The sequence below is a fragment of the Aythya fuligula genome, chromosome 27 (genome assembly GCF_009819795.1).
Source record: "Aythya fuligula isolate bAytFul2 chromosome 27, bAytFul2.pri, whole genome shotgun sequence".
Classification (NCBI taxonomy): Eukaryota; Metazoa; Chordata; class Aves; order Anseriformes; family Anatidae; genus Aythya; species Aythya fuligula.
This window is the reverse complement of record NC_045585.1, coordinates 1-20,005: the sequence shown is the minus strand read 5'-3', so window position 1 is coordinate 20,005 and position 20,005 is coordinate 1. Positions and strand designations below refer to the sequence as shown.

The 20,005-nt window shown below is 51.4% G+C and overlaps 2 protein-coding genes across 4 annotated transcripts; one reads left to right on the top strand and one right to left on the bottom strand.

The window, feature by feature from the left end:
* Positions 1-473: 473 nt before the first annotated feature.
* On the bottom strand, positions 474-4,999 carry DUSP11 (dual specificity phosphatase 11). Of its 3 annotated transcripts, XM_032204052.1 has the most exons (9): positions 4,940-4,999; positions 4,771-4,846; positions 4,112-4,243; positions 3,386-3,509; positions 2,759-2,819; positions 2,385-2,431; positions 2,195-2,270; positions 1,757-1,885; positions 474-889 (listed from the first exon to the last, which is right to left on the bottom strand). In XM_032204052.1, exons 1-9 carry the CDS (start codon positions 4,972-4,974, stop codon positions 631-633), a joined length of 939 nt encoding a protein of 312 aa, XP_032059943.1. In that variant the 5' UTR covers positions 4,975-4,999; the 3' UTR covers positions 474-630. The 3 variants fall into 3 exon arrangements, with proteins under 3 accessions (XP_032059943.1, XP_032059944.1, XP_032059945.1); XM_032204053.1 differs by lacking the exon at positions 1,757-1,885; XM_032204054.1 differs by lacking the exons at positions 474-889; positions 1,757-1,885 and adding an exon at positions 1,914-2,017.
* On the top strand, positions 4,973-16,215 carry LOC116499408 (dynactin subunit 2-like). The gene is made up of 12 exons (XM_032204128.1): positions 4,973-5,110; positions 8,229-8,408; positions 10,334-10,411; positions 14,016-14,084; positions 14,682-14,831; positions 14,904-14,969; positions 15,066-15,104; positions 15,210-15,287; positions 15,523-15,594; positions 15,715-15,817; positions 15,924-16,015; positions 16,129-16,215. The coding sequence occupies exons 1-12, from the start codon at positions 4,973-4,975 to the stop codon at positions 16,213-16,215; spliced, it is 1,152 nt and encodes a 383-aa protein (XP_032060019.1).
* The last annotated feature ends 3,790 nt before the right edge of the window (positions 16,216-20,005 follow it).

The following is a 20,005-nucleotide window of genomic DNA, read 5'->3' as shown; positions in this document are numbered from 1 at the left end:
TGCGGTTGGGAGCCGGGCGGAAGTCCAGCTTCATGACGTCAGCGGAGCGGCCCAGGCCTTAAAGGGGCCGCTCCCTTCCGACTGCGCAGCCCACTCCCGGGAGCCCCGAGTACAAAGCTCGCTGGGCTCCTCCCTGCCCTCGGGCTGGACGAACCGACCCAGCACGCACATTCAAAACGTTACGCGCTGCAGGAATTTCTCAAAAGTGGATGAGAAGAAGAACAATCACCCAGTGACAGGGAAAATCCTGTTTCTTCATGTGCGTTAAGTAAATAGTCAACCAAAGCCCTCCTTGTGGAAAGTTAAGGACGTGTTCCCAAGGACCTTTCTTTAGGATCAATCCAATTCCATTTATTCTCTGCATCTCTTGATAAACTGAGGACTCCGGTATTTGACACAGGATTTCAAAAATTCTATGTCAGTTGTAAAAAGCACCCAGAGAAAGGGTAAAAAAAAAAAAAAAAAAGGAAGGAAAAAAAAGGAGAGCTGTACTGATCTTATGAACACCTTCACTTGCAGTTCCCAACATCCAGCTCAGCAGCTGGTGGATGACACAGCAAACTCACTCATTCAACCAGCCTCGGAGCTCCTCATGGGTGAAAAAACAACTCTGGCTTTTGGTGTATGTTTCTACACTGTCACAGGTTTCCTACGCCACCGCCTGCGTTTCCTGGCCATATGCATTTCCTGTGGTTGGTGCTGGGAACTCAGAGCTGGGAAGCACAGTCTGTTGTGCTGCATGTTGTGAGGCAATGAAACTGGGCAGTTTCTTGGTCCCAAACTGCAAGGCCACCTTTGCTCAGGCACCCTGTGTTTGTGCACAAGTTCTTGGTGTTGTGTGGGTGCCTTGTGACCTTGCTTGCGGTTCTTCTTGGTAGAGCCAGAGTTTCTGAAAGAAGATTTGGAAGTCAGTACGAGGAGAATTCAATCCCCTTTAGTCGCTCTGTGTACACAGAGACTGAAAAGACTGAAAAGTTCAAAGTGTCTTCAGCCCTCTGGGTTTACCCAGTCCCTTTTGCCTCAGCCTGAAAGCTGGCCAGGAAGAACAGCCAGCTGTCAGCTTATCTCCTACAAGCTGCTTTCTTACAGCTGTGCCACAGGAAGGGAAGTTTTCGAAAGAAAGCATCTTGTATGTGCCATAAAATAAGGGCTGAATAAACCACTGTCCCACCAGCAACAGGCACCGGCTACATCTGCTCCCGAGATGCTTTTGCAGCTCCCACAACACCCAGTGAAGCCCAGCCTAGCCTATGCTCCAAGCAAAGAGGAAGCTCTTTAACTGCATTTATTGTTCCCCCATTGTTCTTCCAGATAGGGTGACAGAAAAAGAGCCTCTGTTTCACTTGAGGTGAAGAACTGCCTTGCTCAGCACGTGACTCAAAGGAAAGTGCTCTTGCCCCTGAAGTATCTTAGTTTGAGAATATTGCAGCCTTAACAGGAACCACCACCACCACTGTCAGTGATGTTATTACAAATCCATAGGTACAAGCACATAATGCAGAGGCAAAGAGCTTTGCACATGCTGCTGCAGGCACAAGAACACTTCAACATTAACAAGCTTGAGGGAGATTCCCATCTTCACTTGCTCCCACAAATGGCAGGGCAACAGATGCTCTCATGTACATGTATATAGCAGAGTTGCATCTAGACTTGTAAAACTACAAGTTTAAGTTTCTTAAAAATGAGTAAACAGCCTTTTTTGTTCTCTCTGCTCGGCTATACTGTATGTATAGAGAGAAGAAGCAAAAAAACCTACCTCAGCATTGCTAATGGGAATTGTTCTGAATGGTGCGGGTGATGTTCAACCATCTGCTTTCTTGTGTTTGATGTAGAGTCTGCTTTTCCTTTGAGGAGGTCCAAGCCCAAATTCTTTGCTCCGCAATTCCTTAAATAGATCTCTAAATAAATCTCGATGTCATAACTGGGCCTACATACCATTTGTCAAGTGATCGTAACAGCTCTTTTACATGTAAATCAACTCCCCTTCACATTCTTCCTCCCTAGGAGGGCAGCAAGCCTGTGAAAAGGCCACATAGGAGATCTTTAGATCCCGGTGTCCCAACTGCCCACTTTCCTCCTTATTCACTGGCCCCATTTGTCCTCCATCAGCAGGAGCTAGACAAGTTTAAAATCTATCTACATCCTGACAGCAGTTCTCACTTCATGTGTGCGCTCATGCACACACAAGGCTTACTTTTTTCTAGATCTTTTCTGAAGATCTTCAATATAGTTCATTCTCTCAATAGGATGACCTCGAGCTCTGTTGAACACTGAAGAGAGAGAAGTCTGAGTTATAAGAACATTTCACTGGAAAAAGCCTGAAGCCATCAAAAATCCCATAATAACATTTTGCATCTTGACAAGACAAACATACATGTACGTACGCTCTATTGCAGCATTTGGCTCCATGCCTTCAACATCAATCAGGTACCTGAACAGATTAATGAGAAAGCTCTAATAACACAGTTAACTACAGAGATATCGACAGATTAGACACAATTCAAAAATAAAGTGGTGGGAAGATTTTAGAGCTTGTTTACAAGCCAGAATCCAGTAGCAGTATTTGTAGTTTCTCATCCCTGATTTTAGCAAACCTCTAACAACAAAACCTTCTCTAAATTTAAAAGCTTCATATTCTTGCCAGTTGGGGATTACGCAGATCACTTGACTCTTGTTGCAGCAGTAAAACATTTCCTTCTTGAGCAACATGAAGCTAGCAATACCACCACCTAATTCAGTTTGACCAAGGACAACTCACCTACAAACCAGGTAGCCAGTTCTGTTCAAGCCATGTGTACAATGCACTCCAATAAGTTTATCTGTAACACATGGTAATCAGTTTATATTTTTGAAGTGTTCTTTTTCCAAAACCAAATCAGAGCAAAAGAAGCCCATTTTACATTTGTTCTTCAATAGGGACACCAGCACAGATAAACTGAACTGATTGTGTAACAAAATCACCACCTTTGTGTCTAATTATCACCTCTGATTTTAGTTCATCAACTCATTTAATTCTGTGGCCTCATCTGCATGGTCACACAGCTCACTGCATAGAAGGTATATTTAAAAGCTCTATGAAAAGCTGTCCTGCATTCCCTGAGCACTAACAGCTTCCTCTTACCAAAACATGATCAGTATTTATGGGCAGACTAAACACAGTCTCAATTTCAGTTAACACTTGACTGGCTGCTAATTATCATCGAGCCAGCATGAACTCCTTTACTACAATAAACTGGTCTCACTACTGCCTTGACATTCACATGCCAAGATGAGGAAGGGAAATTCATGTTGTGCACAAAGGTTAATGAAGAACATTGCCAACCCCAAGTCTTCTGTGCCCTTCCCATCAACAGCACTTGTAACGTAAAGGAAAATCCACACTTACCGTTGTCTTTATTGTCTCTCAAGAAGTTTTTTACAACACTCTTGAATTGAAAAATGGTCTCATTGTTTGGTATTTCATGTCCCATTGTCAAGATCTTTGAGTAGCAGAGTGTGGCTGGTAGTTCCTACAAGAAACAAAGGACAATAATTTCATAAAAAAGTGTGAAGATTATCACTAATTAGAGAACCCTGTATCAGAAGATAGAAGACAAGTCTTCCAACTAAGCCCAAAAGAGCGGCAACAGTTTTTAGTATGACAAGTTCTCTTTCATTTCTTTAAAACTTTATAAATACTCCAGAGCAACCTATTTGCATTTTTGTTCCCTGTACCTTTGCTCCTTCCTTCCTTCCTTGGAAGCACAAAGCACACACAGAAGCTGGAACAACTTTTCCAACTAATGTGATATCACACATGTGACGTCACAAGCCAAAAAATATTTGTAATCAGTCTTTTATTCAGGAGAGCATGTAAAAAAAACATCTTTATGGTACCTCCAAGCCTGTGACGGCTGTAAAAACAGAAAAGTTGAAGACCACAGTCTTGCACTTGATCAAGGACGTAAACTGCATCCCAATATCCCTGCAATGCTCAACTTCATCCCTTTTCCAGAGGATTTGAGTGCCACATGCTCTTTAAAGTCATCTTGCAAGAAACTTCTTCCCATTTATTAGCAATATTAGGGCTTTAAGAGAACTTTACTTTACCAACAATGCGACCAAGACTGACCTCTGGCCTGTAGTAGCGAGTTGTGTATGTCAGGTCAATGATCAAGCCCAGCTCTTCCCTTTGCTCTTTAATTTTCTTAATGAGGTCACGAGGTGAAAATCTCTCTGCTGGATGAAGGTTGTGATCAAAACTCTGCGGGAAAATAACATTCAATGACAGACATTAAATGCAGGTGCACTATGCCTGGTGAATGGAGGGAGGAAGTATGCACTGCTTAACCTCTTGAGGATCATCCTGTTGGGGAAAAAAAAAAAAAGAAAAAAAAAAGAAAAAAGGAAAAAGACACAAATGGCCAAAGTCAAGCACAGATCTTTGTGTTGCACTGTGCCAAACCATAACAACCTCTGGACTATTACTGCTTTGGGACTGTTCTGCTAACGTATTACAGGAACGACCAAAGACCACAATAAAGCATTACAGGGTGGCAAACGTGCTGAGAAACAAGATCGAGCTTGGCGAAGGCTTTAAAACGGGACTGGTTCCAGCAGAGGTGCGCAGGCAGCACCACACGCTGCCACCCCCGCGGGGCCACCCCTAAGCGAGCGGCAGCCCTTGGAAGCGGGTGGCACCAGCGCTCGGGCACCGCGCGGGGGTCCGCGGCAGCACCGCCCACACCGGCAACCACCTGGGGCCGCCCTCGATCCCCTGCCCGCGCTCACCTGCCTCAGGGGGACCTTGAAGGCGATGAAGCGGGTACCCGGCAGCCTCCGGCCCAGCGGGACGTAGTCGGTCCACCTGAAAACGAAAGAGGAGGGACGTGAACACCGAGGCCCCGCTGCCGCCGAGCCCCTGCTTGAAGGGCCGGGGCGCCCCAGGGGCGGCACCCACCGCTCCGGTACGCGAGCAGCCCCTCGGCCCGGCATGGCGACGACCGCGCGGCCCAACGGCGGCGGAACCACCGCTTCCCCTTCCGCCGCCCTGACGCCGCGCGGCACCGGGAGGTCGCTGTCCGGCCACGGCTACAGCGCCCCCTGGCGGCACGGGGTGGCACCCGCCGGGGTACCGGCATGACGTCACCGCCCGCGGTAGCGACGTCACTGGCTGCCAGCACCGCCGCCGGCACCCCCAGAGCAGCGGGACGCCTCCCGCCCTTCTCCCTCGGCACATCCTGGGCGCCCACCGAGGTGGATTTATTCCTCCCCAGGTGCAGGACCCTGCACTTGGCCTTGTTGAACCTCGCGAGGTTCCTCTCTGTCCACCTCTCCAGCCTGTCCAGGTCTCTCTGAATGGCCGCACATGTCTCTGGTGTGTCAGCCACTCTGCCAAGCTTTGTATCGTCGGCAAACTGGCTGAGGGTGCACTCTGTCCCTTCATCTCAGTTATTGATGAGTAAATCGAATAGCACTGGACCCAGTACTGACCCCTTGGGGGCACCACTAGCCACTGGCCCCCATCTAGACTTGGCACTGTTGAGTACATCCCTCTGAGCTCTGCTATCTAGCCCGTTCTTGATCCACCCCACTGTCCACTCACGGATACCACACTTCCAGAGCTTGCCCTGGAGGATGTTATGGGATACAGTGTTGAAAGCCTTGCTGAAGTCAAGGTAGACAACTTCCATTGCTCTCCCCTCATCCTTCAATCCAGTCATCTCATTGTAGAAAGTTATCAGGTTGGTTAAACATGGCTTCCCCTGATGAATCCATGTTGACTGCTTCTGATCATCTTCTTTTCCTCCATGTGCTTAGAGATGGCGTCAAGGATGAACTGCTCCATCACCTTTCCAGGAATGGAGGTGAGGCTGACTGGCCTGTAGTTTGCTGGGTCTTCCTTCTTGCCCTTCTTGAACACTGGAGTAATGTTGGTTTTCTTCCAGTCCTCAGGCACCTCTCCTGTTCTCCAGGACCTTTCAAAGATGATAGAGAGAGAGGGGCTTAGCAATAATGCTCACCAGTTCCCTCAGCACCCTGGGGTGCATCCCATTGGGCCCATAGATTTGTTGGTGTCTAGCTTGCTAAATAAGCTCTAACCCAATCTTTATCAACCAGGGGAACGTCTTTCTCTCTCCAGGTTTTCTCTCTTGTTTCTGGGCTCGGTAGTGTGTGGGGGGTAGCCTTAGCAGTGAAAACTGAAGCAAAGAAGGCATTCAGTAGCTCCACCTTCTCTGTTTCCATCATCACCAAGGCACCTGCCTCATTTAGCAGTGCACTCACATTTTCCTTAGTCTTCCTTTTGCTGCTTATATATTTGAAGAAGCCCTTCTTGTTATCCTTGATATTTCTTGCTAAATTTGATTCTAACCAGGCTTTGGCCTTCTTCAATGCATCCCTGCATTCTCTGACAATGTTCTTATACTCCACCAAGTGGTCTGTCCATTCTTCCACATAATGTGGGCTTTCTTCAATTTAAGTTTTTTTCCCAAGAGCTCCTTGCCCATCCACCCAGGTCTCCTGCCCCCCTTGCTCTACATTTTTTCGCTAACCAAATCCTCCTCAACCAAGCAGAAGTCTCCTTTTCTCCAGACATTCTCTCTTGTTTTTAGAATCTTGGATTCCTGAAGGCTAGCCTTAGCAGTGAAGACTGAAGTAAAGAGGGCACTCAGTAACTCTTCTCCGTGTCCTTCATTGCAAGTGTACCTACCCCCATTCAGCAATGGGCACACATTTTCCCTAGTTTTTATCATGCTATCGATGTATTTGAAGAAGCCCTACTTGTTGTCCTTGACATCCCCCATCAGATTTAATTCCAAATGGGCCTTAGCCTTCCTTGTCACATCCCTGCATTTTCTGACAATGTTCCTATATTCCTTCCAAGCAACTTGTCCATTTTTTTCCATATTCTGTACAATTTCTTCTATTTGAGTTTTGTCAGGAGCTCCTTGCTCATCCATGCAGGTCTCCTGCCCACTTAGCTTGACTTCTTACCCATTGAGACGCACCAGTCTTGAGCTTGGAGGAAGTGATGCTTGAATACTGAGACACTTTCCTTCTAGGGCCCTAAACCATAGGATTCCTTCCAGCAGGTCCCCAAAGAGGCCAAGTTTTGCTCTCCTGAAGGCTAAGTTTGCAATCCTACTTATTGCCCTGCTTCCTCCACGCAGGATCTGAACTCCATCATCACATGGTCACTGCAGCCAAGGCTTCTGCCAGCCTTTGTGTCTCCAATCAGTCCTTTGTTTGTACAAGGTCTAGCAACATACCTCTCTTCATTGGCTCATACACTACCCGTGTCAAAAAGTTGTCATCAGTGCTCTGCAAGAACCTCCTGAACTGTTTGTGCCTAACTGTGTTGCCTTTCCCGCACATACCAGGGTGGTTGAAGTTCCACATGAGAACCAGGGCCTGTGATTGTGAGACTACTTCCAGCTGTTTGTACGTCTCGGCATTTTCCTTTTCCTGATCAGGTGATGTGCAGTAAATACCCATAGCAGCAGCATCCATGTTAGCCAGCCCTTTAAGTCTTACCCATAAGCTCTCAACCCGCTCACTGTCATCCACCCTGAGGCAGAGCCCCATACATTCCAGTTGGTCTCTCACATAAAGAGCAACTCTGCAACCTTGCCCTACTGGCTTGTCTTTATTAAAAAGCACATAGACATCCACAATAACATTCCAGTCATGTGAGCTATCCCACCATGTTTCTGTAATTGCAGTGAGATCAAAGCCTTGCAACTGCGCACAGATCTCTAATTCTTCCCATTTATTGTCCATGCTCTGTGCATTGGTTGCTACATTCCTGCTCACTAGCACTCCCTAAGGCTGCCTTTTGTAAGGGTGGCTGCTGTTGCTCCTCTCCAATCAATGCACAGCAGTACATTGCACATGGAAAATAAGGAGGTGATTTGTGACAGACAACATGGCCTCACCAAGGGAATATCATGCCTGACAAATCTGGTGGCATTTTACAGCATTGGTAACATTGGGTTACAGCATTGGTGGATAGAAGAACAACTGACATCATCTACCTGGACTTGTGCAAAGCATTTGACACTGGCCCCCATTATATCCTTGTCTCTAAATTGGAGAGACATGAATTTGATGGATGGATTACTCATTGCATAAGGAATTGGCTGGATAGTCACACTCAAAGAGTTGTGGTCGACAGCTAAATGTCCAGGTAGAGATCAGTAACAAGTGGTGTTCCTCAGGGGTCAGTACTGGGACCGGTGTTGTTGAAGATCTTTGTCAGTAACATGAACAGTGGGATCAAGTGCACCTTCAGCAAGGTTGCCAGTGGCAACAAGCTGTGTGGTGCAGTAAACATGATAGAGGGAAGGGTTGCTATCCGGAGGGACCTGGACAGGCCTGAGAAATGGGCCTGTGCAAATCTCATGAGGTTCAACAAGGCCAAATGCAAGGTTCTGCACTGAGCCAGGGCAATCCCAAGCACAAATACAGGCTGAACAGAGAATGGATTGAGAGCAGCCCTGATGAGAAGGACCTGGGGGCATTGGTTGATGAGAGGCTTGACATGAGCCAGCAATATGCACTTGCAGCCCAGAAAGCCAACCATACCCTGGGCTGCATCAAAAGCAGTGTGGCCAGCAGGTCGAGGGTGGTGATTCTCCCCTTCTACTCTGCTCTCATTAGACCCTACCTGGAGCCCTGACTTCAGCTCAGGGGTCCACAGCACAAGAAGGACCTGGAAGTAATAGAATGAGGGTCAGAAAGATGATCAAGGGGCTGGAGCACCTCTCCTACAATGACAAGCTGAGGGAGTTGGGCTAGTTCAGCCTGGAGAAGAGAAGGCTCTGGGGAGACCTTATAGTTGCTTTCCAATACCTAAGGGGGGCCTACAGGACAGACGGAGAGGCACTCTATCAGGCAATGCATTGGATTGCCCAGAGAAGTAGTGCATGCCCCATCCCCGGAAGTGTTTAAGGCCAGGTTGGATGAGGCTTTGAGGAACCTGGTGTAGTGGTAGGTGTCCAGGCCCATGGCAGCAGGATTGGAATTAGATGATCTTTAAGGTCGCTTCCAACCCAAACCATTCTATGATTCTATGATAAAGTCAATCCTAGGGGTATCCCCTTATGTTAGTTTTTTGTTGTTGTTGTTGCTTGTTTGTTTGTTTGTTTTGTCTCCACCTGGATGCACCTCTAAATTGATTTATCCAGCCACCATGTGCACTTGATGATTCAACACCCCATTAGCATATATTTGATACAAGATAATAGTAAACAAAACATAATAGGTACAATGATTATTGTCAATGAAGATTGCAATAAAGAAGCAAGACACCCTGACAGTGGGAATTCTGATCCACGCAAAAGTTTGTTCAACCATCCTCCTTCCATGCTTTCTCTAAGGGTCTCTTCTCACTTTTGCCACATGCCCCATACCGTATAGTTGTTCATTAGGGTCTTGTGTTACATTTGTGTCTTGGTTTCAGTTAGAACAGAATTAATTTTCTTCCTAGTAGCTGGTGGAATGCTGTGTTTTGGCTTAGGATGAGAAGAGTGCTGATAACACCCCGATGTTTTAATTGTTGCAGAGCAGTGCTTATACCAAGCCAAGGACATCTCAGCCTTTTGCTCTGTCCTGCCAACAGGCAGGCTGGGGGTACAGTAAGAGCTGGGAGGGGACAGACCCAGGACAGGTGACCCAAACTAGCCAAAGGGGTATTCCATACCATCTGACGGCATGCTAAACAATATATAGGGGTGGCTAGCCGGGGGGAGGGGGCCAGATTGCTCGGGGTTAGGCTGGGCATCAGTCAGTGGGTGGTGAGCAATTGCATTGTGCATCACTTGTTTGTACATATTATTATTAGTAGTACTATTATCATCATTGTATTATTATTATTATTACTATTATTATTTCCCTGTCTTATTAAACTGTCTTTATCTCAACTCACGGGCTTCACTTTCCATTTCTCTCCCCCGTCCCAGAGAGGGAGGGGGAGGGTGAGCGAACAGCTGCGTGGTGTTTAGCTGCCGGCCGGGTTAAACCACGACAATTTGGTATATGGATACAGCAACTATCGTTAGCCAAATTAAAGTACCACATGTTCCATTCTCATGCAACAATAACAAATCTAACACCAGTTTATTCTGTAGTGCCATGTTTGATGTGGCCTGTAGTTGCACATTGAATTCTTCCAACCCAACAGGAGCTGCACTAGCCAGTGCTTCAGTCTGTCTGGTGAAGTTATACAATATCCTTTGATTCTGGAATGATGTGACCTGAGGCACGAAAATTGATTCTAGGGCCCATCCAACTACAGTCCCTGTCTTGGGGTATTGCCAAGGATCTTTTGATTCCCTTTTGCTTCAACCCCAAGGATGAAGGGGTTGTTATCTCCAGAGGGGATAAAGGGTTAAGAGCCCCAACATCTGTTGGCATTCCTGACCTCCCACAGGTAAGTCTGTAGTCCATGTTCCATCACTATTAACACACAGAGCGTGTCCCATAAAGGGTATAGTGAGTTCTGAACAAATTAGATCAAACCAAGTATCATTGTTAGTCAAATGAGACCAAGTGTCATTAATTGAGGTGGTATAGCTACAACAAATACAACCTATTTGGAAGACTTGAGCTACCAGGCCTGGTATCTGAATTTCAGCCTCTCAAATGCTGCACTTTAGTGCAATTCCAACTTCAATATTTTGGGTTATCTGAATGAGAAATATTAAAGTTTGCATATTGGATATTGATCTGTATGGGATTATCCAGTAATCCAATGGTTTCATCACAATTAATATACCAGACAGTAGTCTGCATGTAATACCAGTCACCATGCTATGGTGCTTCCCACACCCTAGGAATATGCATTCCCCATGGTATGGTGTTTCCCCAGAAGGATGGTAAATTGTCACAGCTGTTTCACCACCAACCTTAAACTTTAGTGGTTGCTTAGTGATACTGCAATTATCTATGGTTTCATTTTTTTCTTTTCTTTTTTTTTTTTTTTTTTAAGAGTCCACTGTGTAGACACACTTCCCTTCCTTGGTGTGCCATGTTAGATCGGTACAATTCTGCATTTTCCATATAGCCTCACAAGTTTGGGTCAGTCCCATGGTCAATATTCCCCAAGTTATTGGTGAACTGGAAGACTTGGGGAAGGGGTAGGTTCCCCCAGTGTGATTAACACCACATAAGGTTGGAGGCCTATGGAACTTTTATGTAGAGCAGCTACACTCCACCCTGGAGACTTCTTCAATACAGTACAACACACCGCTGCCTGAGGCCCCCATCCTGCCCAGAAGCAGCCCTGTGTGTCCCCTCACCTCCCCCACCCCTCCCAGCATGCCGTGAAGCGCAGAACCTTCCAGAGCGGCTCCACCCAGCCACCCCTGCCCTGGCTCAATTCAGCCTTGTGCCAGCCCCAGCTGTGAGCGGCTGCTGGCCCCGTTGGCACCCCCTGCACTGCCCCAGAACTGGGCCCCTCAGAGACCCCCCAGCCATGGCTGCACCCAAGTTTGCTGACCTGCCCGGCATTGTGCGTGTGGGGCTGGGCCTCGGGGTGTCCGGAGGGGGTCAGGGGAGAGAAAGTGGGGCCTGTGGGGAGATTGGGGATGCCAGGGTCAGAGGGGGGAGCTGGGGGGATCAGCTGCCTGGGCAGTAAGTGGGGTGTTTGGGGAGAGGGGAGTAGTTGAGGCTGTCTGAGTCGGAACACTGGGACTTGCAGGGGGGTTGGGGCAGCTGTGGGTGTTGGGGTGCCTGTCAGGCACCAGGGCATGGGGGGGTGTTGGGGGCATGGGGGCAGGAGGTGGGGGCTTGGGGACATTGGAGGTGTCCAGAAAAGATGAGGAGTCCCTGAGGAGATGGGGTTGGGGGGGGGGGGGGGGGGGGCAGGGAACTGCCAGACTGTGTGAGGGCAGAGGCACCATCCAAAATTGTTTGGAGGTGTTTGATGACAAAAATAGATAGGCAGCTGAAACTGTGCCCCAGGCGTGGAATGAACCAGAGATTTATGAGACCAGCAGCACATCTGAGGGTCACCAGGCCGAGTTGGAGGCGGTAAGGCTTTGCCGGGGCTGTGCCACAGGGCAGGGACGAGCGAGGGCAGCAATCTGGGAGCACAGCCAACAGGTTCCCCAAGAAGAGAGACCCCCATGCCCCCCTGTGTGCCCCTTCCCCCCCATTTTTACTCACATGTATCCCCCCATGTGCAGCCCCGTGTTCCCCACCCTGATCTGCACCCATCATATCCCCCCACCCCCCCATTTTCCCCCTGACTGTACACCACAGAGCACTGGGACTTGCAGGGGGGTTGGGGTGGCTGTGGGTGTGGGGGTGCCTGACAGGCACCCGGGCATGGGGGGCTGTTAGGAGCATGGGGGCAAGAAGTAGGGGCTTGGGGACATCAGGGGTGTCCATAAGAGCTGAGGAGTCCCTGGGGAGTTGGGGTGTGGAGGTCTGTCGTGGTTTAACCCGGCTGGCAGCTAAACACCACACAGCCGTTCGCTCACCCTCCCCCCTCCCTCTCTGGGACGGGGGAGAGAAATGGAAAGTGAAGCCTGTGAGTTTTGAGGATTTTGCACTTGTTCAGGGGTGAATTTCCAAAACACTGGGGGTGCCAACTGGTCTAGATGCCTGCCCATATCCTCCCATACTCCCTGCCACCCACAACTATACTGCCTCCGGGCAGATCTCCGGATGAGCCTCCTAAGTAGTTGTTTAACTTTAAGCAGAACCTGAAGTGCATTCAGGAGGCAGAACAACAGGACTATGCTGGTCTGAGTATCCCAAGGATATTCAATATCTTGGAGAGTTATTGTAATAAACTCGGAGGATAAGAGGGTGGTGAAGGAGGAAGGGAGAGTGATCAAGGAGGATACAGGGGTGGTGAAGGAGAAAGGGAGAGTGATCAAGTAAGAAAAATTATCTTCCCCTTTCCCCTCCACAGATTGACTCCCTAATGAAAAAAGGCAACAGATATAATTGCTAATAGTTTCCAAAATACAGTTTCCAAAGTATAGAATCGAAGATGTTACTGAGTACAAATACCAGGTTAGAGTCATGGCCAGATATTTCATCATCTCATAAGCCACTGATACAACACACAGTACCATAATGGTCTGAAACCAGGGCCCGGAGAGGATAAACAACATGACAGAGAGCACATAGGGAAAATAACGTGCTATAATACTCAATTTGGAAAACAGGCGCAGCACAGTTGAGATTAAAGCAATCAGCATTATGACAAGTGACTATTAAGCAGGTCTAATACTTATACCAATTTTAGTTTAACACACTCTGGTCAGATCTGCCGTTATCTCAACCTTTCGGGCCCCACGTTGGGCGCCAAAAAGACTGTCGTGGTTTAACCCGGCCGGCAGCTAAACACCACGCAGCCGTTCGCTCACCCTCCCCCCTCCCTCTCTGGGACGGGGGAGAGAAATGGAAAGTGAAGCCCGTGAGTTGAGATAAAGACAGTTTAATAAGACAGGAAAATAGTAATAACAATAATAATAATAATAATAATACAATGATGATAATACTACTAATAATAATAATATGTACAAACAAGTGATGCACAATGCAATTGCTCACCACCCGCTGACCGATGCCCAGCCTAACCCCGAGCAGTCCGGCCCCCTCCCCCCGGCTAGCCACCCCTATATACTGTTTAGCATGCCGTCAGATGCTATGGAATACCCCTTTGGCTAGTTTGGGTCACCTGTCCTGGGTCTGTCCCCTCCCAGCTCTTACTGCACCCCCAGCCTGCCTGTTGGCAGGACAGAGCAAAAGGCTGAGGTGTCCTTGGCTTGGTATAAGCACTGCTCTGCAACAATTAAAACATTGGGGTGTTATCAGCACTCTTCTCATCCTAAGCCAAAACACAGCATTCCACCAGCTACTAGGAAGAAAATTAATTCTGTTCTAACTGAAACCAGGACAAGGTCCAAGGAATTGCCAGGGTGTGTGTGGGCAGAGGCACCATGTGAAGGTATTTGGGGCAGTTTGTGGGTATTTGATGAGAAACAGACATCGAATAGCTAAGCCTGTTTCTGCCCCAGGCCTGGAACGAACCAGAGGTTTATGAAACCAGTGACATGCCCAAGGGTAACCAGGCTGAGTTGGAGGCGGTAAGGCTTTCCCAGGGCTGTGCCACAGGGCAGGGTCGAGCGGGGGTGGTGGTGCCCCCATCCCACAGGTGTCTGGCTCAGCGGGAGCATCACCAGGATGGGGAAGTGGCTCCTGTCCCTGCATGTGTCTCCTCAGTGCTGCGTCCCTTCATGGCTCCATGCCCCAGGGAAACATGCCCACCACTGATTTGTCAGCCTGCCATTGCTGCAGGGAAGTAAGGAGTGAGAGTAGGGCACAACACCATGCCCATGCTGAGTGGGCATCCTTCTCCCCATTCTTGGGATCTGCAAGAACTAGTCACCGGCCCCAGGATCCTTGGCCTACGTAGCACTGCAAGGGCAGAAGAAGTGGGCAGATCTGTCCAGCCCCCTCCCCACCTCCATCCCCTTGGCTTCTCTGGGGGACTGGCTTCCCACACACAGCCCTTATGGGGTCTGGATTCTGTGCCCATCCCTGTGCGCCTGTTGCTGGCCAAGTGATTGTGATCCTAAGGTACTGTGGCTACAGCTTGGCAAGTGGGGGGCAGTAGAGGGAGGATGCCAGCATCCCCATGGGGCGGTGCCAAGGAACTGTGCCCCCCTTTTCCCCTTACCCAGTTGCCTGGAGCAGCAGCTGAAGACTTGGCAAAATGCAGGAAAGAAGCACCAGTGAAGAGCCCTGCCAAGGCCCTGACATCCATTGGAGACACAGTCAAGTTTGAGGTGTACTGGAGGCCAGGGCAAGACCAATTTGCCCTGAATGCCAAGGTGAGTGTGGGGAGATAGAGAGCACTGTGCCCAAAAAATGCTGTCTTGTTTTCTCACCCCTCATTTCTAAAGATAGTGGAGGTGGAGAAGCGGCTGGCACAGCTGGAAGCCACAGTGCAGTTCAAGCCCATCAGCCAGGTAAAGAGACAGGCTGCACTGCCACAAACGTCCCGGTCCCCCCCCCCCCCCCCCCCCCATTCCTCCCCACTGATGCCCCACTTTCCTCCGCACCAGAATCTGCTCCTGGTTGAGCCGATGGGTTCCAGCCTCTTGGTGAGTTGGAAGCAGAGTGGGGGGCATTTCACTCATGCCCTTCCCAAGGCACTTGGCAGCCCAGGGCACTAGCCTGGCCCCCACCATCCTGCTTTCCATCCCCAGGAGACTGTGCAGATCCTGCAGGCCAAGATGAACGTTTTGGATGAAGTCATTCTGGACCAAATAGAGGCCCGGCTGAAGGTGGGCTGGGATGGAGGGAAAGACATGGGGAGGGAGGGAGGGAGGGAGAGAGGGAGGGAGGGAGGGAGGGAGGGACGGGGTGAGCCCTATGGCCCCCCACCAGCGCTGTGTACACTGTGGTCCACTGGTGGGTGGCACAGGGTCATAGGACAGCCACAGGTCTGCACTGGTGACAACCATGATATTGTGGGTGGACAGTGCTGGATTTGGGTTCTCACAGCTCCCTGCTTCCCAGAGAATCCTGGGGAAGGTGAAGGAGATTGCCGAGCATGAAGCAATGGTGCAATGTGCCAACAGCCAGAGCAAGGTAAGAGCAAATAGGGTGGACCCTAGCAAAAGCAACCCAGCAGGGGTGAGGAGGTTATTTGGAGCCCTCCTGCAGACTGTGCTTACACCCACCTTCCTTGCTTTCCACCCCTTGTTCCAGATCCACCAGACATATGAGTTAATGCAGCACTGGGACCCCATAGCCAGCAGCCTGCCCGATGTGTTGCAGTATCTGCTGACCCTCAGGGACCTGCACGAGGAAGGTGAGGGGTTGGAGGGGATGCTGGGGACAGTGACACGCCACATCATGGTGTGACAGAGGACTTCTATGGAGGCTACTGCTATTGATGAGCTTTTGTCTCCCTCCAGCCACACAGGTAGGGCAGGTCCTTGAGGACATGGAAACCATGCAGAAGGAGATAGCTGATGCTCTCCAGGTTAACACTTTTCTGCTGGAGGTGGTGAGTCCCACCAATATATGCTGGACCTGTACCTGGGCCTGGATGTGAGAAGGAATCCCCATATTCTCCCCCCATACCTCCCGCTCACCCCCTTCCCCACTCAACCCCTGCAGGTCCAGAAGACAATGAAAGAATTCTTGGCCTTTGTAGAGGAAAATGTTGCTGAGATACAAGGTAGCATTAGGAATCTGCAGAAGTGACAGCATACCATAGCCCCCTTGAGCATTCCTGTCCCCTGGATTCCTTGGGATCCTTCCCACCCAAAGAGGCTCCTTCTCTGTGTCCTCCCCTTCCTCTCCCCACCCTCCAAAAAAACACACACTTTTCTGGCTCAAGGCATGTTGGTGTTGACATTTCCTTAGGGTTGTGGGATGTGAACAGGGCCTAGTTGTGGGTTTTTAAATGTATCTTTGAATTGTAGGTGCATACAACACCCTCCCCCACCAAGCACCCCCACTGCAGCCAAAGCACTGCCCATCACAAATTGTCACAATGGCCCCTGGTTCCATTCAGTCCAGTGGCTCTGCCAGAAAGCTGCAGCTTCCAAGGGCATTGTCTCCACGTGGCGACTTTTATTGTGTTTACATGGCAAGGTTTTGGTAGCGTGTGGCTGCAGGGGTGGCCTCTGTGAGGAGTCTGGAAGCTGCCCCATGTTAGATATGAGCCAGTTGCAGCCGGTTCCAAAGGGACATGCTGCTGCCCAGAGCCAAGCAAAAAAACATTGCTGTTTGTGCCTCTGTGAGGGGATATTTAACAAAGGGGGAAAAATGCTATGCAACAGCAGCTGGGAGAGCAAGGAGTGAGAAACAGCCCTGCAGCCACCAAGGTCCATGCAGAAGGAGGGCAGGAGGTGCTCCAGGTGCCAGAGCTGAAATTCCCTCGTGGCCCCTGGAGAGGTCCCTCGTGGAGCAGGCTGTCCCCCTGCAGCCCATGGTATACCACGGCGGAGCAGATTTCCACGCTGCAGCCCATGGAGGAGCCCATGGCAGAGCAGGTGGATCTGACCTTAAGGAGGCTGCAGCATGTGGGGAGCCCACACAGGAGCAGACTCTGGGCTGGACTGCAGCCCCTGAAGAGGAGACCACAGTGGAGCATGGAGCTGCTGCTTCTGGAGGGCCTATGTGTGAGCAGTCCATTCCTGTAGGACTGCATCCCATGGTACAAATGCATATTGGAAAAGTACTTGAAGAACTGCAGCCTGTGGGAAGCCCACCTTGGTGTAGGTGGACCCCCCGGACCCCCCCTGCAAACCCTGTCGAGCCCCCAGTGCAGTGGCGGACTACCCCCTCACCCCCCTTTGAGCCCCAGTGGGGCCCTGTGAGCACCGGTGAACCCCCCCGCGAGCCCCTGTGGGGCACTGGGTGTGCCGGTGGATCCCCCCCACGAACCCCAGTGGGGCCTTGTGCACACTGGTGAACCCCCACTGCGAGCCCTGGCAGGGCCCTGAGCGTGCTGGTGGACACCGCCCCTAGCAAGCCCCAGCAGGCCCCCGTGCATGCTGGTGAACCCCCCCTGCGAGCCCTGCTGGATCCACAGGCTCACCAGTGGACCCATCCCTGCGGGCTCTGGCAGGGCACAGGGTGTGCCGGTGGACCCGACCCTGCGAGCCCCAGCGGGGCCCCAGTGCGGCGGTCAACCCACGCCGGCGACCCACCATGGGACCCCGGGTGCGGCGGTGGACTCTCCCACTGTGAGCCCTGGCGGCGCGCCCTCTGCACTGGAGAACCCCCCCACGAGTCCCAGTGGACCCCTGGGTGCACCGGTAGACCCCCCACGAGGCTCTGCAGGCCCCTGAGCACACCGGTGCACCTCCCCTGCGAGCCCCGGCAGGCCCCAGGACATGGCGGCAGATCCCCACCAGCGACACCCTGCGGTCCACTGGGTGCGGCGGTGCAACCCACCTGCAACCCTCCACAGGCCCCAAGGCTTGGTGGTGTACCCTACCCGGCAACCACCTGCGAGCCACAGGCTTGGTGGCGCACCCCCGCCGGTGACCCGTGGCAGGTCCCCGGGTGCACCGGCACACTGCCGCCAGTGACCCTCTGTGGACTCCCAGGCTTGGCAGCACACCCTACCCGGCGACTTCCTATGGGCCCCTGGGTGCGGCAGCTCACTTGCACCTGTGACTCTCGGTGGGCTCCCGGGTGAAGTGGTGGACCCCCGCTGGCCACCCCCCTGTGGGCCCCCAGCCTAGCGGCGCACCCCTGCTGGCAACCTCCAGCGGGCCCCTGGCCTTGGTGGTGGACCTCAGACATGACCTCCAGCGGGCCCCCAGGTATGGCATTGGACTCTGGGGGTGACCCCCAGCGGGCCCCTGGGTGCGGTGGCGCACCCCTTTCATCAATACATGGTGGGTCACCTGTTGCCTTGCTCGCAGCAGGGGATCCACTGGCACACCCGGTGCCCCGCTGGGGTTTGCAGGGGGTGTCCAGCGCCACGCTGTTGACCCACTGGGGCTCGCAAGGGGGGTAAACTGGGGTGCCCGGGAGCCCTCTGGAGCTCAAGGGAGAGGGGGTTCCACCTCACCTACAAGGGGCATGACAGGGCTCGAAGGGGGGGGGAGGCTCGCAGGGGCTGGCCGGCCCGAGCCCCAAGGGTCCGGTGTTGGGTGATGTGGGTGCTAGCTGCACTGGCGACTGGGGACCAACCTTGTGCGGCTCGGGGACTGCGGTCCTGGGGCCCAGGTGTCCGGCCTTGGGCGGCATGGGAGCTGGCCATCACAGGGCCCGGGGGTCTGGCAATGGGTGGCAGAGCTGCCGGCTGTCCCGTGGCCTGGGGTTCCAGCCTCGGGTGGCGCAGGGGCCAACCATCCTGAGCTCCGGGGTGCTGGCCTCCGGAGGCATGGGAGCAGGCCGTCCTGAGCCCCTGGGGTCTGGCCTCGGGTGGCACAGGGGCCGGCTCTCCCTTGGCCCAGGGCAGACAGGCTGAGGCACGTGGAGGCCGGCTGTCTCAAGCCCCAAGGGTCTGGCCTCAGGCAGCGTGGGGGCCGGCCCTCCTGGGGTCCAAGGGGCTGGCGTTGGGCGGCTCAGGGACCGGCGGTACCGGAGTCCGGGGGGGTCTGGCCTCAGTCGGAGTGGTGGCTGGCTGTGCCGAGCTCGGATGTAATAAGTGGTAGGAACCAAACCACTCTCAGAATAATCTTTATCAGAGCCAAATTTATTAAGCAAGCATTCAAGCAGGCAAAACAGCGCTGGGCGGCTGGGGAGTCTCTGTTCCACCAACGGCACACACCTCACCCCCGCCAGAGTCCCCCTTTTATAGCTTGGTTGTTCAGGGTGTACATGGCGTATCCTGGTATGTCCTGCGGATGCGCGTACTGTTGCTAGGGGGTCGTCTCAGACCTCCTGGTGGTCGTGAGGATGAAGGCCGTAGTCTTCCTCTGTGTTGCAGGTTGCGCTCTTGCTGAGCAAGCGCTATACATGTTCTTATCAGGATGGTCAGCTGGAAACTCTCCAGCTATACAGGGTTGTCACAGCCCCTACAAGCTTCCCCAAAATTTATTACAGGTTCTTATCAGGATAGGCAGCTGGAACTTTCCAGCTATACAGGATTGTCACAGCCCCCACAAGCTTTCCCACCAGTTTGATTAACAAACTTATTATACAATATTTATTACAATGCTGGTTCAGCAGCTTATCAGGAATGGTTACAGCAGCTTTGCAACAGTGACTTTAAACAAAAGATGGAACTAGGATACAAGGGGGGGAGAAGGGGAGGAAACTCCCTCCCCCTTGCCGGTTTAAGGGCCCTCTCTCATTACATTAAGTAAAGGAATTTCAGGCATTTTACAGTTTCTTATCTCAGCAGGAGACCTTTACTACCCCCACTTCTTCAAGCAGGACTCCTTGTCCTTATAATACAAAAGACAATGAACAAACATTTATTGTATGTTATAAATTAGACCACACAATTTACTGGTCTATTGAAATTATTTTATTAATCAAGTAAGCAGACACAAGCAAAACAGCGCTGGGCGGCTGGGGAGTCTCT

Excerpts from the sequence above, each read along its gene's own strand:
- LOC116499408 (XM_032204128.1), top strand. The coding sequence starts at position 4,973 with ATGGCGACGACCGCGCGGCCCAACGGCGGCGGAACCACCGCTTCCCCT. Across the intron at positions 5,111-8,228 it reads ACGGGGTGGCACCCGCCGGG|ATCTTTGTCAGTAACATGAA; the intron begins GTACCGGCATGA and ends GTGTTGTTGAAG. Across the intron at positions 15,288-15,522 it reads AAATAGAGGCCCGGCTGAAG|AGAATCCTGGGGAAGGTGAA; the intron begins GTGGGCTGGGAT and ends CCTGCTTCCCAG.
- DUSP11 (XM_032204052.1), bottom strand. The coding sequence starts at position 4,974 with ATGCCGGGCCGAGGGGCTGCTCGCGTACCGGAGCG. Across the intron at positions 4,847-4,939 it reads GCTGCTCGCGTACCGGAGCG|GTGGACCGACTACGTCCCGC; the intron begins GTGGGTGCCGCC and ends TTTCGTTTTCAG. Across the intron at positions 3,510-4,111 it reads CTCGCTACTACAGGCCAGAG|GAACTACCAGCCACACTCTG; the intron begins GTCAGTCTTGGT and ends TGTTTCTTGTAG.